This window comes from Delphinapterus leucas, chromosome 1 (genome assembly GCF_059928025.1).
Source record: "Delphinapterus leucas isolate spDelLeu-1000000601 "Yukka" chromosome 1, BTC_Dleu_Yukka2, whole genome shotgun sequence".
NCBI lineage: Eukaryota > Metazoa > Chordata > Mammalia > Artiodactyla > Monodontidae > Delphinapterus > Delphinapterus leucas.
The window spans coordinates 116207440-116232969 of record NC_143129.1 but is presented as its reverse complement, the minus strand read 5'-3'; the positions used below and the strand labels follow the sequence as shown (position 1 = coordinate 116232969).

General features: G+C 41.3%; 1 protein-coding gene across 6 annotated transcripts in view; it reads right to left on the bottom strand.

The window, feature by feature from the left end:
* Window positions 1-2647: 2647 nt before the first annotated feature.
* The window catches only part of LPAR3 (lysophosphatidic acid receptor 3), an 84442-nt gene continuing 61559 nt past the window's right edge, over window positions 2648-25530 (bottom strand). For 5 of the 6 annotated variants that reach the window (XM_089920247.1, XM_089920250.1, XM_089920245.1 and 2 more), the window contains one exon: window positions 2648-8662. In XM_089920247.1, coding sequence (XP_089776373.1) covers window positions 8331-8662 — 332 coding nt within the window. In that variant the 3' untranslated portion in view covers window positions 2648-8330. The remainder of the gene's footprint in view (window positions 8663-25530) is intronic. The other variant, XM_022580948.3, reaches the window with a different exon arrangement.

Below are 25530 nucleotides of genomic sequence, written 5' to 3'. Positions count from 1 at the left end.
TGGGTACTCCATCAGTGTTAATTTCCCCTATCTCGCCTTCTTTTCTCAGTTAAAATTTCAGCCCACAATTAGGTTATTAAACAGACACTGAATTTTTTCACAGCAGGATGTACTGGATCTCAGGCTCTTCTGTGAACCGTCCCTTCACCTTCTTGCTTTAATCCATGGATCTGAACTCTGGCTACACATGGCAATCCCTTTGGATGTACCCACAGCTTGGGCCAAGTCCCAGAGATTCTGATCTAATTGGTTAGGATGGAGCCCAGACATGACTTGACAAACAATTCGACTCTCTGTCTGCACCACGACTGCAACCAGGTAACTAGTCAGGCTGAAGGGAAACACGTGAACTTTCTGAATGGTCTTAAATCTCACTGGGTGGGCCTTGGTCCAGCAGCCCTACTAAATCCCCTGGCCCATTCACCGGCCTACTCCCTTGGACAGTGATTTCTCACCTCCTCTTCTCTACTCAAACCTCCAACTCCTCTTGCCTTATCTTTATTCTCTGCTAAGGATGTGAAGCCTTCACTCATTGACAAGATAGGAAAAAAAAGTGAACACACCCCCATCGACATATCTTCCAGCTCCCTGTGTGCATACCTTGCCTTCCCCCCTCTGACTATGAATGGAATGTCCCCACTGTTGTCAAAGGCCAAAACTTCCACTTATATCCTGGAGCCCATTCCTTTCAGCAATTACCACCATGACTCTCCCGAATCATCACTTACTCCCTCTTTCCTGGAGCATTCTCGCCAGCAGCTAATAAGCTGTAATAATTCCCACCTGAAAATAAATCCCACTCCTGACCCCCCCAACCTCACATACCTCTCTGGCTACTGCCCCATTTCTCTGGTGCCTTTTTAGGAAAATAAAAACAGTAATTTAAAAATAACTAGTCCTGGGACTTCCCTGGCGGTCCAGTGGTTAAGACTCCGTGCTTCCACTGCAGTGGGCACGGGTTTGATCCCTGGTCAGGGAACTAAGACCCTGCATACTGCGTGGCGTGGCCAGAAAAAAAAACAGTCCTCACTGGTCTCCTATCCTTTCCTCCCAATCTCTCTTGAACCCCCTCCAATTGGGCTTTCACCACCACGGTACTGAAACAGCTTTGTCAGGTCACCAAACACCTCCAAGGCCAAATCAGCAGTCACTTCTCAAGCCTCAAGCCCAGTATTTGATACAGTTGATCACTCCCGGGTCTCACTGACTCTTGGTTCTCTCCCTACACCACTGGCTGCTCCTCCTGTCTCCTCAACTGACTCCTCATTTCCCTGACCTCCAACATTGCAAATGCCCACAGGTCAGTTCTCAAATCTGTTAATCCATCTACACTTACTCTCCGTGTGATTTAGTCCAGCCTCGTGGTTATAAATACTATTCATACACTGGTGGCTCCAAGATTAATATCTCCAGCCTGGACCTCTCCCCCCGAGCAGCAGACTTGTTTCTCCAGTTGTCTTCTCGACATCTCCACCTGCATGTACCTCTGCAACATCTAGTATCACACTGAAGCTGAATTCCTGATTCCTGCCCATCCCCGAATCTGCTGCTCCTACCACCTTCTCCATCGTAAAAAGAAATCCCATTTTTGTAGTGGTTTGGATCAAAATACTTGAAGTTGTCTTAAGACAAATCTCTTGTTGCCATATCCACTCCATTGGCATATCCTACATCATACACATTTTTCAATGTTATTAGATTATCCATACCCATAACTTAAAATTGCCAAATAGCATTCCATCAATAACAATAAGTACACAGTGCCCAGCATTGTTCTAAGTGCTTGACATATAATTTACTGAATCTACAACTCTGTGAGGGAGGTAGACTCTTGATCCCCACTTTATAGGTGAGATACTTAATGCACAGAGGAATTGCCCAAAGTCACAGAGCTAGTAAGTGAAATGGCTGAGACATGAATGCATGCAATTTGATTCCAGAGTCCATGTGCTTGACTACAATGCCTTACATTTGTCACATGCTTGAATATTTACATTGTTTAGAAGTTTCCAGTGTTATAAATCATGTTGTTTTGATCACCTTTGTGTAATAAACCTTTTCTTAATTTAGAGTCATTTCTTTAGCATACATTCTTAGAAGTTCAATTGCTCAATGAGCGTAAACGTTCTCAGTCCCTGAAATGGCTAACCTATTATTAGTAAACATTGGCTCTTTGAAATCTGAAGCTATATACAGTGGTAGGAAACTTTTTCTTAATAGAGAAAAACCTCTGAAGAAGAACCTAGCTAGCTAAGTTTGATCCTGGCTCAGTCACTTAAGTACTCATTCAATCTCGTGGTCTTCAGTTTCCTCATTTGTAAAATCAAGATAATCCCTACATTACAACTTCCTCACAACGATGCATAAATCAGGCCCTTATTTCCATCAAAAGAAGAAACTTTAGTGTTACTTGCCCCAAAAAAACCACAAACTCTGAAACTTAGATCTATTACCATTCAACTCTAGAAAAGGCTTGATCCATTGCCTCTTTTAAGGCCATGGAACACACAGTTCTGACTTTCAAATAACTTTGCACATCTGTATTTTACACCTACCTTGGCTCACTCATTATTGTTTCAAGGTCCTCTTCTCATCATCTGGAAACCTAAAGGAAAGATTAAGTAGTACTAAATTTGCCACGGCTGTATATCAACTGTGACCACACGTTTTATTTCTCGTGCTCTAATCTCAGTTTTGATATCACAGGGTTTGGATAATGAATAGCCAATAAGTAAACCATGCTCTTATGCTCTTTTTTGTCTTATTTACCCATTCAGCCTTCAGAAGACCCATATACTGTAAGGGGGAACCCATAAGTTACACATACCAACACTTTACTTTTTAGAGAGTTTTCATCCCTTACTCTAGAACTAGTTATATTATCTTCTACCCACAGTCAAGATAAACTAATAGGACCCATATCTCCGCAAGGCAAAAGTCTCAGAAGCCAAGATGACCCACTCCCTTCCTTTTTTCTTTTTCCATCTGCTGTATTGTCTGTCAGCAGTCAGCTGGATTGCTGGTCCTTTCTCTGCTCTCCACTGAATCTGAAAGGTTGGAAGCCTGGGAATTCTATTTCTCAGAGTACAAAGCCAGCAAATATCCCAGTTTAGATTCTGCCAGTGCCAAAGACAAGATATGAGGAGGACAGAAGGGAAGCAGGAGCCATATTCTTCCCCTAGTAGCAGATGTTAGATTTTGCAGTGGCCTCTGAGTATCCCTCAGGAAGCAGCTTCCACAAGTTCCTGACCTGTGTGGCAATAATTCCCTACAGGTTAGCTGCAAACCTGACAGCTAACAATGGGCTTCCCTCACCTTTGCTCCTCTAGCCTTTCCAACTATTTTATAAGCATCTAATTGCCTATTTTAAATACTTCCTGCTTCAAGTACCCAGAGTGGTTTCTGTTTTTCGAACTGAAGACTTAAATATCCCATCTCCTAATTTATATAAACCTGTGGTCAGGTGTCCACTTAAGAAAAAGACAAGTCTAGTTTAGATGATCAGTACCAGATCCCCAACTCATAAATTGTAAACTGATTTTAACTCCCAGAGTAGCCCCTTTATGTGATTTCTTTTTCTTCCCCTAGGTCTTGGAGAATTCTATATTAAGAATTATATTACAGAGGCCGGATCTAAAAAATACACCACCAATATCAAACAATGTTCCAAGTGATATCTGAAGGATGGCTACCTCCACATATGTCCATCCTTAATATTTTCAGCTCCCTTTCATTTCATTTCCCTTCAATTACTTGTGTGTATGTTTGATTTATGGTTTTGTTCATTCTTTTAACGGCAGGGACTTTTTGCTTGTTTGTTCCCTAGCACCTAGGGACTATTCAAAGATTTTGGTTAAATTACATGTAAAAGTAAATTTGTGGGCTCCCATTTGCCTTGATGGAGTAAACATCGACTCACACACTTTGAATTTAAGTTCACTTTAGCACACATAAGCACATCTTCAAGTCTCTTAGGTTCTCCATTTTGATTAGCAGTTCCATTGTATTCCAGAAATTCCTTCTCTTATTGATGATGGGTTTACAGTTACACATTTCATACCGGCCTCAATCTCATAGATTTTATATGGTCTCCCCTAGGTGATCCTTACGTACACTAAAGCTTGAGAACCACTGCAATAAATAGAAACAGAGCTCATTTTATTTGAAATCCCTATGCAAGGAGTAAAACCCAACGAATCCAAAGACTTGGGGCGCTTTCCATGATTCACATCTGGGAGGTGATGTATAGAATGACAGAATTTTGGAGCTGAAAAGATCCTTACAGATCATTTAAGCTTATCATTTAGGAGATCAGAAATCTATGAATTCTAGAATTTCATAGATAGTTTAGGACAGAACAGAACAGAACTCAGAACCTAGGTATTCTGAATTTCAATCTTGTGCTTTCTTTAAGGTGGTTGTCATAACATTTGGGTGAGTGGTGAACTGAACGACTCTATGTGTGCCAGTCATACTGTGAATGTGCATATGTGTTAGGAAGTTGTCTGACAAGTAGTAGTAAAGTTCTAACAAAAGTTCTAATACAAAATGTATTAGATGCTTTCCAATAGATGCAGGTAAAGTGTCTTGAGGAAGGGACAGTGTTTTCTAATATGCACAAAGATGTAACATGGACTTCTGACAGGTGCCACCCCCTTTTCTTCAATACGACCTTACGACTAACAAAGAATGTGTAAGTGCTAATCTCAGTAACAAATACAATACAGATGAGGTTTTTGGAAATTTGAATTATGTAAACTTGAAGCTGCTAATACAGAAAATTTTTTATAAAGTTGCAACTCTCTAAAAAGCTGGCAAGAACTGCAAATTCCAAAATTGGCTGACCCAGTAAATTGCAAACCATGTTCATGGATTGACAGGCAGAGGTACTGCATTATATAGATAACATGACCCACCCTCTTATTCACGTGTACAGGAATCTCCCCCTGTGATTTTAGTGACCATTGTCCTATTGTTTGCACCATAAACCTTTAGCTCAGAAGTTATATATAATAAAATACTCTGAACCCATAACCACTGCCATTAAAACTTTACCATCTATTAATTTAGGAGAGAGCACACTCTAAAAGGCACTAGAGAGAATGATGTAAAAATAGATAGAGGATTAGGGCCAAAAAGAAAAGAAAAAAAAAAAACCCTACAGCAACAGCATCTCCCATCCTAATGTTTACTCCTCTGTGAAAACCAGTCTTACATTATGAGTATTGTAAATTATGTGACGTGTTCAGGAGAGCATCCCTCACAAAATGCATCTTCTCTTAAACCTCCTTCATGTCTTTAAGTGATTCTAACCCCAACTCCTATGCCTGAAAGACAGTGTGTAAGGTTGGAAGGAGCTCTAGGAGTTTCCAATTTAAGCTCACATTTAGTGGTCCACCAAGGGGATAGAATTCTCTGGTAAACATCCCAGAAAACAGATCTGTTTTTGTGTGTGTTTAAATTCTTTGTAGTATGCCATGAGTTGCATCATCGTGTAGAACAACGCTCTGGTTATTTTCACTCCAAGTTCTAACAGGGCTTGTGTTTGTCGTTAAGTCACCTTCATGAATGTCTTCATGGGGCTTGCCTTCATTATGCCTAGTCAATCAATTAAAAGAGGGTCAAGCATTCTTATTGCCCCCACTCCCTGAATGATTAGGGAATTGATGAGCTAATAAGAACAAAACACTCTCAACCTCCCACAGTTAGTCTACAAGCACGGGGCATGGCATGCCTTGTAGTCCATGTGGGGCAGCGCCAAATGAAAAGAGCTGCACCCCCCATGCCTCCCTGGTCCCCCCACTGCCTGATGCTGCTGCTGCTGGGCTCTCTCAGGCCCGGATCCTGGGCCATCCAAACTCAGGGTGCCAGGGCAGCAGGGGCATCGAAATTGCTAAATTTTGATTATCAACATTTATATAAAGCATCAAAGTGCTAACTGTGAAGGAAACTAGAGTTTTTTTCAAGGCTTACATTTGTTCTATGGTTAAGTATGGTTTTTATTTGGAATTACACAAATGGAGGCATAATCATTTCAGTGCTTAGGGCTTCTAAAAGTTACATTATGGCCTCAAGTCTACCAGTCACTTAAAAAAAAATGTCACCAAGAAACTTCAGTTTACTTCCAAAAAATTATTTCTTTCCAAGCAGGCAGTCTTCACGAAGGACTAAACACTCTCACCCATATAGATTTAACAGAACACCTTGGACAGTGCTACAAATCTAAGGAGAAAATGAAATCTTGCTTGGCTCGGGAGTAGCCCATGCTTTGAGTCAAGGGCTGGTCTGGAAAGGTCTAGATCAAATTTTTAGAACCATCATCACAATGACTTGCAGATAAACTCGGGGTCCTAGGATTTGAATAGGAACATTCTTTCCTTGTTTTTTTTCCCCAACTAAGAGATGGGTTTGCTGTGTTCTTGGTGAGCCCTGTGATGGCTGGCACTTGTCATCTGCAAATATACATGACTCCTCTACTCTTGCACCAGTGCTAAGATACGTGTGTGCATAAAAACAAAAGCTATATATTTCCACCCCGAGTCTCCATAGTTGGAGCCCCTCCAGACACCATTCTGAACATGACACTCTGTTGCAGGGTACTAAAAATGGTGCTTTGCTCAAAATAAAACCTTTAAAGATCCCTTAGTAGCTACTCAGGGATGGGAATTCAATCTCAATTCTCCACCCTTTGCCCAGCTGTAGATTCAAAATGCTTACATGAAACACTGAGAGTATGTACTTCCTGGCAAATCTGATTTTTCTTCTGCAATAGACGCATGTGCTATAGTTACCGCAAACCATATTTTTACTTAGAAAATACACAAGGTAATAATGCACCTCCAACAATAGAAAACAGATCCTCTTTTTTTATTTTATTTTATAGGTAGCTTTGGTATAAGCTTCAGATAGACCCACTTATTACACAGTTTGTGAAATCTATACCTTCAAATCATACTACTCTCTATTTTAGGCCATTATATCTAAAAGCATGACTTCTCAAATCCTTTTATTACAAGTAGTTCTTGCACGTAAATGTTACACCACAATAGCAAAAAAAAAATGTAAACTTCTTTTGCAAACTACATAAATACTATAATATCTGCCTTGAAGTTATTCTCATTTTAGAATCAGAAGATACTCTATATGCTTTACATAGAAAACTCTGGTCAGTAGCCTATGTATATAAATTGTTTTCTTTTTCTTACTGACTTGCCTTTCATGTTGCCTACTTAGGTCTTTGAAGGAGAAAACTTTTAAATAGAACCCAGATCAAACTTCAATCCACAAGTAAAACAAGTAGTGGAAACATGTCAATAATTGTGGATAAAATATGAGGTGTGAAAATTATTTTAAATACTAAATCTGACAAGTCACCAGTGGCATGGAAGGAACTGGAAAGACTCATTTAAGCTCAAATTTGATCCTATATGCAAGGAACTCAGCCCGCATGCTAATATACTTTTTTACACTGCTGAATGTCTGTTTTCAAACAAATCACCTCTTTCTATTTTAGAGCACAACAGGTCATTTCTACAACTGTAGTCCTAGACTGGAAAGTCTGGGTGGTCAGTGAATTTATTTCACCATCACTGTCTGTGATGTCTTTAAATACAAACTCGAAGTGTGTAAATATACAGGTGTGTATACACACGCACGCACACTGAGAGGACCACATCAAAGCCTCTTTTTCTTTTTCCTGCAAGAAGAGTTTTTAACGTTTACCTTTTTTGTTATTACTTCAAAGTAAATCTTTTTCCTCAGAATGTTCTTTCAGTTAAAAATCAAGTAAATTAATCTGGAGCCCTGACTGATTTGTTATTCTGAGATTCCTATTGAACACCTAGCTACTGGCCATGATTTGTTTGAGGAGAAAAACATCACTGCTGAAGAATTTTTTAAAATTTCAAATGCATGCAGAAAGAACTACATAGGCTTTCCAAGCAGCTACATAAGGTGGCTCAAGTAACATTTTTATTTATTTTGGCCTAAGCCCTTTAACAGCATCCTTTGGAAACACAAAGGGAATGGCTACAAGATGGTGGCAGAGCCCAGGATGCATGGCCTGGTGGGCGATGCTCCAAGGGGTTCACAGGATGTCAGGCAGGAATCCACCGTGCTGCCTTCCCTCTTTCTGTGCATTTTCTCTAAATGCGTTGTATCCTCTCTTTCCTGCCCATGCTTTCAAATGATGAAAAACAATTTAAAAAAAAATTTCCCAATGATTCATTCAGAGCTCAAATAACACTGTACGTGGGCTTAGTTGGAGACAGGTAACCATTCTGAACAGTTCTCCCAGACGAAGGCTGGGCCAGGCAGAGGGGCACTGAAGCCTAGGAGCTGCTCTTGTTGCAGACCTGGCCTCGGTTGCTATTATCCTCCATATACTGGCTGCCCCCCGTGTCGCTCTGGCTGAGGACCACGGAGGGGATGTGGGAGGGCTGCCTCTCTGGGTTCTTCTCCTGCGAGAAGCAGCAGAGCATCCTCTTCATGGTGCTGTACATGTCCTCATCCTTGTAGGAGTAGATGATGGGGTTCATGACGGAGTTAAGCAGCGCCAGCAGCAGGAACCACCTTTTCACATGCTGCACGTTGCACCACGTGCAGTTCAGGCCATCGAGCAGCAGAACCACCAGACCTGGTGTCCAGCACACGACAAAGGCCCCTGGAGGGAGAGAGAGGAAGCAACAGCCACTCAGACCTCAGGCTAATTATTTGGGTTTCTTCTCGCCCGGTCTTCGGTCAGTGGTGTCAAGGGACCTTGAGGATTTGTTCTGACAACTGCAAAGCGAACTTCCAGCCTTCCTCTGAGCATTTGAGACTGGGCTTCTTAGAAGCAAACAGACTCTTAACCACGTTCCACTTCACCTTCTTATCTGCTTACCCAGGTACCGTAATTAGGGGCTTACACTTATCTCTTACTTCTTGAGCACAACACGGACCTTATTTCTGTTTGTTCTCCGAATCACACTAGGAGGCTGTGCAGTCATTATCCACACTCTGCAGGTGAGAAAACTGAGGCCAAATCCCAGGGTCTATGTGGGGAAGCCTCACACACTTAACCCTGCACTCTGCTGTTCTCCAAATCAGACGTTCCAAATGCTCTCCTGAAAATAAGATGCATTGCATCTATGGGAGTCTCCTAGTCTTTTAATCAACTCACCTGCTCAAAAACTGTATTCTTTACAAATCCATGTTGCTGCCGAGTAAGCACTAAATTCTTTTTGACATAGTCATAGGCCATCTGCTTAATAATCTGTTCTAGGCTGAGATATTTTTGTCAGAAATACATCTTTCTCTTTCACGATGAGATATCAATGTGCATTTTATTAGCACATTTATTTATTTAGCATAATGTTAGCACCAATGGCACATGAAGGGGGGGTCTGTTCTGAGTCTCTACCCACAATGATCATACTTAGCTTACCTCAAACTTTCTGGTATGTTTTTCCTAAAATATGAGACACATGTTCAATTTCCCTACTTAGTCATCAAAACAACAGATAACAATGACAGCTAACACATCAACGCTTCCCTTTATTAACTCATAGAACCACACTCTGAAATAGACATCATTATCATCCTCAGGAAACTGAGGCACAAGAGAAGTTCAGTAACTTGCTTACAGGCCAATAGCTTGTAAGGGACGTTGAAGTTTGAACCTAGGCAGTCTTCCTCCACAGGCTGTACACTGGGCCACTATGGGACCTGCCTCCATACTGGGACGTGGTTTCTTTCTGCCAAACTCCTTCTGATTTCTGAAGGCCCTTACTTATCCACTGAACAAAATAGTCATTGTGAGGTTTCAATGTGCCAAGAACTGTACTAGACAGTGAATGAGGTGAAGACCATGCGGTGCGGGAACAAAAGGGCTAATGGGAGAGATAGAACGAACAAGCAAGTCGGTGAACCGTATCACCAACTAGTTACTCTTCCTGGTTAGAGTCAGACCTGGACAGTATTCCTCGTGGTGCTTTATCTTCCTTCTGAGAGATATAATAATAAGCAGGTCAAGAATTATAAAGAGGCAGTATGAGGCCGTGAAACTCCGAGAGCTATGGGGTCAGACAGCTACGCCCAGCCCCTCACCTTACACGCTGCTAGTGAGGCAAATTACTCTTCTGAGCCGTCATTCCCTTGTTTAATAAGGATAATGATCCCGACTTATGAAGTGGTTGTTAAGAGTCAGAGGTAATGAAAAGTGGTGTCTAATACCGTGTTGGGTTCACTCAGCAGTGGTTATCATGAGATGTTTGTCAAAGACATATGCCAAAAGTAGACGTGCAGGAGTTCTCAGGGGGTTTCGCTTCCCATTTCAGAACTACAGCTCTCCAATGGCTCCCTTTTTTCTCCATCCTGTATTATTTTTGGTTTGGCTGACATACGTGAAGAAAGAAGTGAACTTAGAGATAAAATATCAGGGATTTGGGTCCTAATTCTTCACTTACTGTACAACTCTGGGAGATCCATGTCATCGGTCTGGGCTTCATCTTCCTAAACTGTAAATTGAGAATGTTAGGCAAGTTCTGGGTTTTTCAAACTGTGGGCCAAGGCACCTTAGTGAGTATGCAATCAATTTAATGAATTTGGAAAAGTTTCCTTTTATTTTTTTAATGAAAGAATGGAAATGCAAATGGAATGGAATAGCTCAGAGTATATTACACAGACCAAGAGAAGTATTGTTTCATGAAACTTTTGTTTCAGTTTTATATACTATATTTATGTGTGCATTTTTTATAAAATAAAATATTATTTTTGACTGTTGGGATTAGTCAAAAAGTTTGAAAAACACTAATTTAGATAACCTTTAAGGCTGCATCCAGCTCCAGCGGTCTGTATTTCCCATAGAAGTAACACTTTTGTTCTCTCTGCCATTTCTGAGACAGGGTTACTATGTTGTCAGGAGGGAAGAACTAAACAAAGCAGACATCAAAAGCTGTAGCTACCAACTTTGATGTGAAGAGTCCTTTCTGTGTGAGATTGCAGAATTCCAAAGAAATCCTAGTGGGAGTGTTCCAAGGTTTTTGTGTTAATGGGTAGGAGGGAGAAATATTGATAAACTTTATACTTAGTTAAATACGCATGTCAAAATTTAATAGTGATGCCGTGGAGCGGCTGGGCCCGTGAGCCATGGCCGCTGAGCCTGCGCGTCCGGAGCCTGTGCTCCGCAATGGGAGAGGCCACAACAGTGAGAGGCCCGCGTACCACAAAAAAAAACAAAAAACAAAAAAAAATAAAAAAAAAAAAATTTAATAGTGTATATAACTTCCAAACCAATGGAGGGGGAAGGATGCAGGTAAAGAAAAGGAAAAAAAAAAGTCTCAATGCGTAAGAAAGGAGGGAAACATAGAAAAATGGGATAAAGAAAAAATTAAGATGCTGGAAATGAATCCAGATAAGTTGATCCTTGAACAACACAGGGGTTAGGGGTGCTGACCCCTGCACAGTCGAAAATCCGTATGTAACTTTACATTTGGCCCTCGTATCTATGATTCCACATCTGTAGATACAACCAACCTCAGATCAGATTATGTAGCACTGTAGCATGTATTTACTGAAAAAAATCTGCACATAAATGGACCCGCTCAGTTCAAACCCCTGTTGTTCAAGGGTCAACGGTATACTAATAAACAAAATCAATGTTAATTGTATAGCTAAAAAAGAGAATCTAAATAATTTGATGTCTAACATTATAACCATATGTGATAAAACCATGAAGAAAAGCAAGATGATTAACATGAAATTTATAATATGGCTATTTCTACAAGAGAGGGGGCCACCAGGATAGGGCACAAAGGAGGTTCTAAAGACACTGAAAATGTTCTATTAAATTGGGTGGCAAGTACACAGGTGTTTTAAATTTTTAATACTCTTTTAAGTGTTATTCTTTAAACTGTACATATATCTTATATAATTTTGTTTGAACGATATATTTCACACACACGCATCAGAAAAAAGGATAAAAGTAAATTGCCAATATGTTTTCCTAAAGACTGTTTTTAAAATTGGATTTTTAAAAATCATTAAAGCTTTTTTCCCTAGCATAAAACTCTAGTTTGGATTAATCAGGGGACCTAAACACTGTAAATAAATCTTCAAATTGATGCCCTGTTTGTCATAATGTGGTACTTCACATACACTTTCCTTTTGCATTGAATTTCATAAAATAATTCATTCAGTCAACACTGACACACTTTTCACTGAGCAATGGTTATACACCAGGCACTGCTGTAAGCATTTTATATGAATTAACCATTTAATCCTCATAGCAACCCTTGGAAATAGGTATATATAAATATATATATATATATAAAACCCTCATTTTAAACCTGAGGAAAGTGAACCACAGAGAAATTGGTAACCTGCTCAAAGCCACGATAAGTGGAAGGGCCAGGATTTGAACAGGCAGCCTGGCCCCAGGGCTTGTGCTCCTGTTCACATGCTAGGCTGCTCAGCAGTGAGCTGCAAAGGATATTATTTCTAAAGTAAGTGATGGGGAAGGGGGGAGGCTACTTCTGACCTTTAAAGTCCCGTTCATAGAATATCATACCTGACTGTGAAACTGCATACAGTATATCACAACCAAGTCATTCTCTGCTTTGCTAACAGAAAGAATTTCTGGCAAAGGAAGGAAGGGAGGGAGGGAGGGAGGGAGGAAGCGAAAACGATGAAGAAGGAAAGAAGGAAGGAAGGGAAGGGGAGGAAAGAAAGGCGAAAGAATTTCAACAAAAATACAGGTAAGAAGAGCAACAAAAGTCTGCTGACCTGGGGCTTCCCTGGTGGCGCAGTGGTTAAGAATCTGCCTGCCAATGCAGGGGACAAGGGTTCGAGCCCTGGTCCGGGAAGATCCCACGTGCCACAGAGCAACTAAGCCAGTGCAGCACAACTACTGAGTCTGCGCTCTAGAGCCCGCGGGCCACAACTTCTGAGCCCACGTGCCACAACTATGGAAGCCCGCGTGCCTAGAGCCCGCGCTCCGCAACAAAAGAAGCCACCGCAATGAGAAGCCTCCGCACCGCAATGAAGAGCAGCCCCCCCTCGCCGCAACTAGAGAAAGCCCGCGCGCAGCAACGAAGACCCAACGCAGCCAAAAATAAATAAAATTTATTTAAAAAAAAAATCTGCTGACCTTTTCTTTACACCGTTTCCAAGAACAACAAAAGGCAAGTCTCTGACAGAACAGCCGCCACACACTGCGCTGCTCATGGGTACTTCAGCGGTGCTGTCTGAAGTGATGATTGCACTCCAAGCAGGAACCCTGGGAAACTGCAGCTCCCCAACTCCTCCACCAGCGGCCAAGCTCTACCTCCAAACACATCTCAGAGCGGGGGCACAGCTTATCTAAACAGCTCATTCATTGGGGATTTTTACTGTATGTCAGCAGCAGCAGATATGAGGTCCCCAAAAACATTTAAAAGAGAAGAAAATGTCAGGAATGGTTTTGGCCTTGGGAATCCGTCTTTTTGGAGAATTCTTGGAGAATGTGGAAGATGTCAGAAACATACAAATGTTTCTGTCTGTCCCAGTTCTTAAAACAGGGGCAGAGGGTACATCCTGAGAAATAGATATCAGTCAGTCCCTTATCAATTTCCAAAAAATTATAGAGGAAAAAACTAAGATGAATGTTTTTTGAGTACTTAAACTCAATGCTCAGACCAAGACAGCTGGGACCAAACAAGGCTTTCAAAGAGACACGTGCCAAGCCCGGATCTTCCCCCCTCCCCCCTAAATCAGGCATTAACAAGTAAGAGCAGATCTAAAGGTATCTATCCGGGAACTGATAGAAGAAATCAAGCATGTTTCTCTTGGAAAAGAAAAGGCAAAGGAAAACCACATTATGTTAACTATCCCCAAAGACCTGAAGGGCCATCACATAGAGAGAAGCATGACTTATCTTGAAGGTCACCCTGAGACAAGCGGAAAAGTACCAAAAGGCAGAATTTGAAGGTAAGACTTCTTTTTAAGAAAATGAAGCTATTAGGAGAGGAATTTGTTGTTCGGCAGACAGAGAGCCTCCCTCGGCCAGGGTATTTACTTTGCCCAGATCATCCTGAGATGTACAAAGGGAAGAGATTTTTCCTAAATGAGAGAGAGAGGGTTAAGTGGCTTCCGAACTCTTTTCCAAGTAGAAAACTGCTAAATTCTACAAACTATGAGTTTCAACTCCCCATAAAATTCAAACAAATTCGACGTATTGGTTTCCCAGACACCATTATCAGACAGTATGGCTAAAAACTGATTAAGATGAATTCTCTGAGCTACTAGTTCCCAAAGCTGGCAGGCCATCAAATTCCCAGGGGAGCTTTTTAATAATGCAGATCCCCTGGTCCTAGATCAGAGCCAATGGTCAGACTCTCTGGGGTGGTACATGGAAATCTGTAGGACTAAAAAGTTTCCTGGGTGATTATGATGCATGGCCAGTTTTACAAACCGTTTTTCTATGCTGACCAAAATGGTTTAATCAAGCTGATACTGTCAGCAAAACTGTAGATTCCATACACACTTGGCAAAAAGTCATGGAAAAGAGAAAGGGGGCAGAATTCTTTAGAACAAGAAAATCACCTTCAGATCAATACCTTCAGCTTCTATTTGGAAAGAATGTTTGAGTACGTCTTATGCATAAATGAAATGTACAAACACTAGCAGGGAAACTAGTCTACAGGCAAGGCATATACTGTCCTCCACTGGCCTTGGTTGGCGCTCTGGTTCGCCCTGCCAGGAATGCCTTCCTGGCTCCTAATCTAAGGTCTACTTTTCATTCTAAGCTTAGCTCCTCCACTGGACCTTTCCCATACGTCCAACCCACAGTGACCATTCCCTCCTCTCAACTCCTGTGGCATTTTCCACCTACAACATCCACATGGCACTGGGCATATTACCTGCTTAATTCCACTCTAACATTTCCCAAGAGCTCTGGGCTGGGCAGTGTGCTTAGAGCTTTACATACACCCATTGTTTAAAACTCATGGCCCTGTGAAGTTGCCACTCTTATTTTCAGTCTCACGTATGATGAATCTGAACTTCAGAACAGCTCCAGAGTTTGTCCTGGGTTTAGTCAGAAGCCAACAAATAGAAGAGTCAGAATTTGAACCCAGGCCTGATTCCCCCACGCAAACTCTTGAGCGTTGTGCTATTCTGAGGTAGTTTTTAATATATACGTCCTGTCTCTTGGGCCCATTGCAAGCTTCCTAAGCGTGTAGGCTGTGCCTCATACCTGTCTGTGTCCTCAGAATGAAGGATAGAGCTCCATACTCAGTAGCCGAGAAGGTGAGCCCATTGAACATAACTGAAGTTTATGAAGAGCCCACATGGGGCCAGGTAACGCATTAGCTGCAGCGCTTGCTGACGCAGACAGTGCTGTCCTGCCCTTCGGGCACTGACAGGCAGGGGACCAGGATGTGATGATTCTGATTACTGTCCAGGAAGGTGTCAGGTGAGGTGACACTCAGTTGAGCTGAGTATTGAAGCTCAAGAATGACTGTGCAGAGGTGAGAAATACCAATGATGTACTTGGGGAATTCCAAAGTTTAGGATGGTTTTAACCCAGGAAGGTGACTAGGGAAGTAAGATGAAGTCTGAAAGATGAACATGGGTCAGACCCGGAAGGGCGCTTTGGGCAGTTCTCAGGAGTTTGGATTTATTGCATAGATCACACCCATAAGTCTTTTTCAGCCAGGAGTTCATCAGGTGAATGCCCTCAGGTATCCATGGTATGTAATGAATTAACCTCTCCCAAGCACCTAGAATGGTATGAGTCATACACCATCATGGGAGGATTAAGAAAATATTTCTAGGTTCCACGGTTCACAAAGGAAACCTAATGAGAAAGGTTAAGAGCTGAGGTTTTTCAGGCTCAGTTGCAACTCATCAGTGGCTTGTGAAATCAGTTTAGTAGGTTGCAACCAGCTTTTTTCTAAAAAATAAAATAGAACAGAAAATATCAGGATACATCAAGTATAGTAACGGTATGTTTCATGAAACTTGTTTCAATTACACAGAAAAATACGTGTATGTATTGGGCCATGATAGAGAATGTACATTATTTCTCACTGTGGGGTTCTGATTAAAAAATAAAAATTGAGGGCTTCCCTGGTGGCACAGTGGTTGAGAGTCCGCCTGCCGATGCAGGGGATACGGGTTCGTGCCCTGGTCCGGGAAGATCCCACATGCCACGGAGCGGCTGGGCCCGTGAGCCATGGCCGCTGAGCCTGCGCTCCGCAACGGGAGAGGCCGCAACAGTGAGAGGCCCGTGTACCGAAAAAAAAAAAAAAAAAAAATTGAAACCTACTTCTATAGATCATTATTTTTTTTTTAAGTAGAGGATGACTCCCCAAAGAAAATCTCTTGTTAAACTTCAATATCAGAGCTGCTCTGACTAAAGAAGGAGATGGTGGGGGGAGTTGACTAAAGATCTTCCTGGAGAATTTACTCCCATCTTCACACTACAGTGCTCCCCCCACCCCCCCTACACATACATACACTGAGGCACCTCTGAGGAACCCCTGGGAACCTCGCTGACCTAGGTTTGAAAATGACCGCTGTAGAATGGTAGTTCTTTGAAGATTTTTAGTCCAGAGCATGGATAAGTCTTATATTTTAAAGCAAAGCTGTGTCTGAGTGCTCAGGATGGAATGGAGGTATGTGACGCTCCCCGTGCATCACAATCACCTGGGCTGACTGCTTGAAATTCAGATTTCTGGGTCCCACCCAGACCTACCAAATGAGAAACTGATGTAGGTATGATCTGGGCATCTCCGGTTTTAACGAGCTCCCTGGGGAATGCTTTAGTAGGGTGAAGTATAGGACCACTGACCTAGGCATGGAGACTCCTCTGAAGACCAGCTAAAATTCAGGTGGAAAGTCTAAGGATCTGATGGAGTTGGTGAGATGTAGCCAGGTCAGCAAGGTGGTAAGGAGGAAAACCTGTAAGACTTGATGTATAAACAACTGGATCTAGGAAGTGAGGGAGAGGAAAGAATCCAGGATGACTGGGTAGTGGGATTCTGATAACCAAGCGGGAGAGAGAAGAGGGACAGGCTTAGAAGGAAGAGATGGTGGTTCAGTTTTAGGCACTGGGCACTTAGAATATCTGTGGCTCCTCCAGGCATAGAAGAGTAGAAGGCAGCCAGAAATGTGGGTCAGAGCTCTGAGAGCTCCAAATTGAAATGTTAACCTGGGAGTCATCGGCAGTAGGTGGAACTGAAGCCATATGTTCTTTCATTAATAAATACTTACTAGGCAACCACCTGCCATGTGTCAGCCACTAAGAGTGAATGCCTTCCAGATGATTACATTTGAATAACAAATATAACATCCTTCTAGTGCCACGTGACAGGTCAGTTATGTTGATAAGAAGCAATTGTGTTTTTTTATTTTAATGATATTCTATGTTCTTTCAGTACCTGTTTAAGAGACTCACTAATAGTCCAATTAGATTACCACTGAGCTTTCCTCTAGTAATTCAACGAGTTTCAGTGCTGTACTCAAAAACCAGTATCATGAATTCAATACAAGTTTCTAAAGTCTAGTGAATCATACACTAGAATATTCAATTAAGTACTGAAATGATATTTAATGACTGCAATTTAAGGTAATCAGAAACATCAAGTTAAGGAATGTCTAACACTTTAGAAGAGACAATTACAACTGAAAATATTGGTGACAAGTGAAATCAAAAATCTTTCAAACTCCCTAGTCAATATTAGGCTGAAATAATCTACAACCACCATCCCCCTTATTTGGAAGTTTTCAAAATATTTCAAACAATACTCTGGTTAACACCTCATGGCTACATTATATGAAAGAAGATATACACATTATAGGAAAGAACACCAGTCCATATGGGAGAAGGGCCCCTCACTGCAATATATTTAAGATAGTTCTTGGGGTTTAGGTGACAGACAAGATGTAAAGAAGATTCAGACCTCAAGTTGTTTGACTCCTGTTCTTTAGGACTCATACTTTTCCATTCCATCTAGTTAGCCTTATTTTCCTCTGTTTAAAAATTCACACATACAATTAAAATGAAAACTTGACATGTGAGTGGCACATAAATAAAACATCCATAGTGATAAAAGCAATCACTCACACAGAATGGTCTCACTTTGGCACACGGGCTACTCATTTCATCAAACAAGAGGATATATTTTAAATATGTTAACTCTGTTATTCTTTGTTTTTAATCCAGGAAAAAAATAGCAGGGCACCAGCAATAATGCTAACCTACTAAGCCACAGGGCTGTCTGTTTTACTAAAATAGAAAATTACAACTCTACATAAAAGTCAGGCTAGGAACCTCATCCTATGGAAGCTGTCTTCTTATTTGAAAAGAATTTTAAAAGTAAAATTTTAAAGTTAATAGCTATTCTTGGTTAGAAGTATTACAATGTGTAAGTTACATATTAATAGAATACTCAAGTGAAAATGCTCTTATGATACTAAAGAATTTATTCAATAATTTAAAAATAACACCTCCAGATGTGGTTTGCATTCAAATTCATACTTATTTACCCACAGTGTTTTAGAAGTCCAATAATTCAGAAAATAGATTGTCACATATGTGAAAGGAATGAAAATATATACCTTGAGTAAACCTGACTTATTTTTACTGCAGAAAACAAGAAACACTGAGAAACTTCAAATAGATGATGAGCAGTTAAGCATTCCACAAATGATTCATTTAACACAGTTGTTGCTACTGCTGTATCTTTTGACTCTAACAACTGCTTTTAGACACTTGTTTCAAATTTGTGGCCAGCTTTGGAAAGTTGAAATTCTTTGCTGCCAAGGAGTTATGAGATAAAATTTAAAGCAGAGGCGTACTAGCTAGAACCACAGCCTAGACCTAATTGTAGTGTCTAACTCAGGGCTACAGCTGGAAATCATAAACTGCAATAGTAAGAAAACACCATCTCCACCTCCAGATTCCTCTTTAAGCACCGTATGCGTGGACCTACAGTACCTCAGTACCTCACTAACTATTATATCAAGGGCTCTACAGCATCTAAGAAAAGGCGTGAGGTCAGCAGCTATTTGCCTGGTATAATCTTAAAGACTGACAGATCCCAGCTAGCCTGCCCAAGGATCTGAACTTCTTTCTGCTGGAGTCACTCCTTTGAATTAGGAAGGCCTGCACCTTACCTAGACACGAACATATTAAGCTGTAGGCATGTAATAATCTACATATCACATAAGCTGTCATCATCACGGAGCAGGGTTGTGAGGCAATGCAAAAGGGGTATCTTTGATGGGGTTGAAAATTTTGAAAAGGGTTGCAGCATGGGACAATGTACAGGGGAGCTGACCTGATAAGGAGACAAGATTCTAGACACCCAGATGGCACAAAATACCATCTTGAGCTCAGAGGAAGGGAACAGGATGTAGGAGACTTGACTTAGAGAGAGTTGGGCCTGGAAGAGTGACGGTATGGTATAGCTCAGGAAGTACAAAGTCCTGACTCAGGGCTACCCCTTTCCGTCCTACTCCCATGGCCGCCATCACTAATCCACCATGCGCTTCTGAGCCCAGATATGGCCTGGAAGCCTTCACAGCACAGTGCTCAGCCTCTAGCAATCAGCTGGAATTTGCCCTTGAGATGACATCCACTTACCATCCCTATTATGGTAAAAAAAAAAAAAAAAAAAAAGACCATAGGCTAAAGATCAAGCAGACCCAGAGTTGAAATCCTGGTTTATGCCCACAGGCAAATCAGTTCACCTTCCTGAGCCTCCCTCCACTTCTTAGCTATGGAATGAGCATGAAGGAAACTGACCTGACAGGATTTTTTTGGGAGATTTACTGCGATAATGGGTGGAGAGTGCCTAACACAGAAGACACTCAGAAAATGTTCATTGTGACTGCCCAGATGGTGTCGGACACTTCCCCTGCTGTGCTTCCTCAGGCAATTTATGAACACATCTGGTGTGTTGCTGTCATGTGAAAGCTTGCTGAAGTGTGAAAGCTTTGGTCGCTGTCGTAGGCCCACACCTGTGTGTATGTGTGCGCGCGCACACACACACACACACACAATTACACTCTATCCTATTTTGGCTACCCTGCTACACTGACATCCTCAGAGGAGATCCCTTTTGCACCTTCTTCAGCTTGGGATACACAGTGCTTGGCCATGTGCCATACATATAATAGGTACTTAATAGAAGCTTATTAAACGAAGAAGTAAGGGATCTTGATTCAAATCCAGACCTTGGACTAGAGTAATTTGAAAATGTCATTCTACGTCTCTGCCTCCAGTTTCTTCATCTGTATATTAAGGGATCTGGACCATAATGACCTGTAAGTTTCCTTCTGGCTCCTACGCTGGCTGATTCTGAGTTTCACCTACAGCTTCCTTCTCCACATGCAGATGTGTAGATGGTCTGCTGTAAATCCACCCCACTAGTTCTGAAGTAGCCAGCTTCTCCAATAACTCATTTTGCATTTGTTATGCTTTCCACTACCAAATGGGGAAGAAAAAGAATCCAAGTGACAAACATCTACAGTTTCAACTTGCCAGGTGTATGAATCAGAGCGCCATTCAGAATCTGTCAAAACACCTTTAACTTGCTACTTTTGATCACATGTAACTTGTCCCTAAGCTTGTTGGAATTGGTATTTACCATAATTTGCTTTAAAGGAATGTAATGTGACACCGTCTTTGTTTTCTAAAGACAAGGCTAGTCAGAGCACAGTGCTCAAATCCCAAGAATATGGCAATAATTACTGATTAACCTTTTAATTAGCAATACAGTGATGCTAGAGGTGCAAACATAGCCTTGTTTTCTAATTTTCTTTATTTCTCAACTCCTTAGCTGCCCTGCTGCCACCCTCCCCAACCCCCAGCCATGTCCTATTCATCCCAGATGCTCTCCTTTATCTACTTTGCTTCATTTTCTCTTTTTCTTCAGGAATTGTGCTTGTATCCTATTTGTGATATAAGCATTGCTATCCCAGGACTGCAGGCATCAACCAACGAAAATTCATTGAGCCCCAAGAGGTGCCAATAATTGTGTCAATTACCCAGGACACAGGTAAATAAGGTGAGACATACTAGCTCTTTCTCAGTTCCTGATTTCACTGGCTCCTTCTCATAGTTTAGCTCCAGGTATACCCTTTGGAGAGCCTTTCCTTTGTGCCATATAAAGTAGCCCAGCCCAGCCATTCCCTAAAATATTATTCTGTTTGATTTCTTTATGTCACTCTCTGCACTTACCTTGTTTATTCGTTGACTGGTTGGTTGCTTCATTTACTAATTGCCCATCATCCCAGTTGGACAGAAAACATGAAAATGAGGACTTTGTCCATTTAACTCACCTACAAACACCTTTCTTGTATACAGCCCTTCTAGTTCCCTTCTGGAGGTTCTGATTCCAGGAGCCTGGAGTGGGGCCCAAGAATCTGAATGTTTAACAGATGCCCCAAGGGAGTCTCATGCTCAGGGTGAATGTGTGAAGTGCTGGAGTTTATACAAACCTAGGTCTTAAAAGTTTGATGACCATATCTGCTTACATCCCACTTGGGGATCCTTCCACTGAAAAGGAAAAGTCTTCGATTTTGATATACTCTGTGCACTCCTCTGTGAAATGTAATTTGGTGACAGTGAATGGTGTAGGTCTACAGGAATTTAAGAAAAGCCATTCTCCATCAGGTTCATATTCAAGAAAAAGAAAATTATTGGTAAAGCACAACCTGCTTAATAACTTAATGAACAAACTCTGTAATCAGAAAAAGAAAAAAAAACATTATTTGGAAGCATATTCTCAGTTTGCATTGAACAAACTTTCAAAGCTTGATAGAAGGAATATGAGGGAATGGGTGGCTTAAGTATACAGTAAGGATGAAAGGATAAGAAAGCAAAGTAAGGTTGGAGGACATAAATAGAATATGTATAACAGGTAACAGTGAAAGAGACTATGGACACTGCAAACAAGGAGTGCCAGGAGTACACCTGCCAGGAGTGCCAAGTACAAGGAGATGCCAACAAAGTATCCTGTAAGAACCTGGAAATGAGAGGAAAAAGGTGTTTTTTTTAAGTTCAGCCCTATACCAAAGTCATCTTAAAGAGACATTATAGTTCCCAGACCTGCAACACCTTTTCTGAAATCTGACTGAAAGGCACTAACATCTCAGAAGAAAGAATGTCATCAGAGCCAGGGATGTCTAGAACAACTGTATGTAATTGAGAGGGAGAAGAGTTCTTGGTCAAGGTCAGCCTTTCTCATGCCTGGGATGTCTCTATTTTCTGATTCTGTACAAAAAAACATCTAATGGTAACTTGATTTGCCAGGTATTGAGTATCTAAACCTCTTGGTAATTTTATTTCCTCCATCCAAATAAATACGATGGCATTCTAGTTAATCACACACACACACACACACACACACACACACACACACCCAATCCAGAGAGAGGGCAGGCCAAAGGGAGGAAGGAAGGAGGCAAACCGGTTGTGGTGCCATGCTTGATTCACATTCTCCCCTCTGCCACCTGATGGCCTGATGGTCTCCTCTTCCTCATTTGAAAGCAGCTCCCTTGTTACCTCCTATGTGCAGCTTTCCTCAGACACTCCTCCCAGGCTGAGCCAAGTGTCCCCATCCCACATTTCCACAGGCTCTCCACATACTTACTGTCAAATCAGACACCATTAGTGGATTATCCCTCCATCCGGCCAGCTGGGTTGAGAGCACCTGAAGGGCAGAGATGCTGCCATACTCACCTTGGATTCCTGACACCTGATTGGGGCTGGATGCTTAGTAGTTGCTCAGTTTTCAAGGAAGCAGGAAAGGAAAGCTGAAATGTCCCTAACCTACTGACCACACACATGACATATAAATATACCAATACCTTTGAGATCAGGCACTGTACCTTGGTGCTGCAATACCAGCAAGCTCGGACAACCCCCCGTGCATTTTTCTCTCAGAGAAACTATAAACCATGTTATCATAGGTACCTGGGAAACCAAGGACTCCTCTTCTGATTTGGGATGGTTTATTATAATCTAGAACAGAAGAGTCTGAGGTTCTTCTTACAGTCCAAGTGTTTCCACATTTGGGTTAATCAAACACATTTAAGCCCTATTGTATCATAGCTTGAAAGAACTCTGTGTTTAAAAGGTTACTTTTACTATCCTATTAATCAAGTGATATTAATAAGTCAAAATGTGTAAATGACAATAAATAGTTTATACATTGTTAATCAGTGAAGACGAAACATCCAAATCACATAAATATAGATGCTGAGAAAGATGGTTCAAAGTTTAAAGGAGTCTACCTTTGAACTAGAGACTATCTATTTACCTTGGTCCGGGATATTGGGTACATCAAATACCCTAAGTTCAATAAAGGGCAAATAAATAACGTCTGAGATACTGTCTCACTGAAACTGTGGAACTAAAGACATCGTGCTACTCAAATAACAGAAAGCTCATCTTATCCTTTAGCCCCTCCCCCACAGGAAAACATTAAACACTTCCTCTTTCAACATATACCTTTTTATTTTCCTGAAGCAAATGTGTTTATTTATTATTGGGTACAATGAGTAATTTGATCTTTTAACCTAATGATATACATACACTGAAGGATTTACTAGTTAGGTAAACTCGGGTCATTTACTTAAACTTGCTAAGCCTTGTTTCCTCATCTGTAAAACAGACACTAAAATTCCCCTCGTGGGGTTGGTGAGGCCCAGTTGGGAGAATAGATATAAGGCCCTTCAGTGCAGCATTTAGCACAAAGACATCATCGTGATCAGCATCTCTTATGTGTACTCCTTCTGTGATCTGATATTTGGAAAACCTAAAACAGCATTGGGCAGAGGAGCATGTTAACAGCTCGGCTCCTAGCGCCAAACTACTGGGCTCAAATCCCAGAGGTACGCTTGCTTTGGGGTACCCTTGGGTGATTCTTATTTAACCTATTTAACCCACCTGTACCTCAGTTACCTTATCTGTAACATGGAGATAATAAGGACGCCCACCTCCTGGGATTGCTGTAAGGGCTACATCACTGATTATACATAAAATACCCAGATCATTGCTCAGCACTGAGTGAGACATGATGTGTTAGTCATTCTTGCTGTTGACCCTGCTTTCCAGGTTTAAAGATGGTCAGAATCAAACTCCAGAGTGGGAAGATGCGGAAAAATACTAAGAAACTGGAGTTATTTGAGATGCAGTAACTAGCTGCTATTTCCTAAGTAATCCCATAGGATAATGACTTTTTTCAATATATTTAGTCTTTATTTTTTAAAATTAAGTCTTTTAGAACATAGCTGTATAGGAGGAACTAAGTGAAAAGACCTGAGCGACAGAAGTAGCCTGTGGAGTCCCATCCATTCAGCACGTCTCTGTTACAGCACTAGCAATGCTGCAAATATTTTTCATTTTCATGCCTGTTTTCTCTACTAGACCCTATGTACCTCAAGGATTACGACTAGATACAGCCAATTTACTTTTGCATTCCCAGTTCTTAGCAGAGTGCCTGACATAAAGCAGACACTTAACCAATACTTATTAATGAGTGAGTGATCAAATGAGTGAATTGAAGAAGGGTCTAAAGATATATGTAGATATTTGTCCAAGTACAAGAAGATCTTTTCATCCTATCAGAGCAGAATCTGACTCTGGCATCACCAGGTAGGAGCCAACAGCAAACGAGAAGATAAATGAACAGGAGTGACGTCTATACCCTGGAACCTCAATTTCACAGAACCTAGTTTTCACCGTGTAGAGGTTTTATTATGAATCCTCTCATTTGCTTGGCAATTCTAATTAGCCCAGCCAGAGCTAATGTACTGCATGAGGGCTTTGGCAAGATTGTTTTGCTTTATGTAGATGATATACACCCAACCAACTAAAGTATTTAATGCTTGCTCCCAGTTCAAATAAGATCAGGTCGTCTTCCCATACCTGCACAAAAATGTTATCAATAAATCTAACAAACATTTTTTATAGAGTCATAGACTCTGAGATTCACAAGCGTTCTTACAGTTTGTCCATCTATCCTCCCACGTTGTGTAAGAATCCCTAAGTAGCACTACACATGAGAGTCATCTATCAGTTACCCAGCACCTCCAGCAAGGGGAAGCCCACCCGTATCACTAGGCAGCCAGCTCCATTGGAGAACAGCTCTAATTTTTACAAAATTCTTCTGATAATGAGTTAAAATATTCTTTCTCTAATTTCTACCCCTTAATCCTAGCTTTAACTTCCAAACTTCTAAAATATAATTCCTTTGTTTGAACACATAATGTTTTAAAATAACTGTTATGTCCTCATTTCTTCTCTTCTTTGGTGACAATTCCAGTTCCTTCATCTGTTCTGGATCCTTTCAAACCCCAGTCACTCTCCAGTAGGTACTGACTACACTGACAATATTCCTCTCAAAATGTGATGTCCAGATCTGGCCCTACGGTACCACTGTGGACGTCCTTGTATCCAGAGAAAGCAGCACACTTTCTTTCCTAAGCATAGATCCTTCATATTCCATGAACATGCCTATGACCACACTCCCCTTTGGGACAGTCGTACAGTGTGATGTC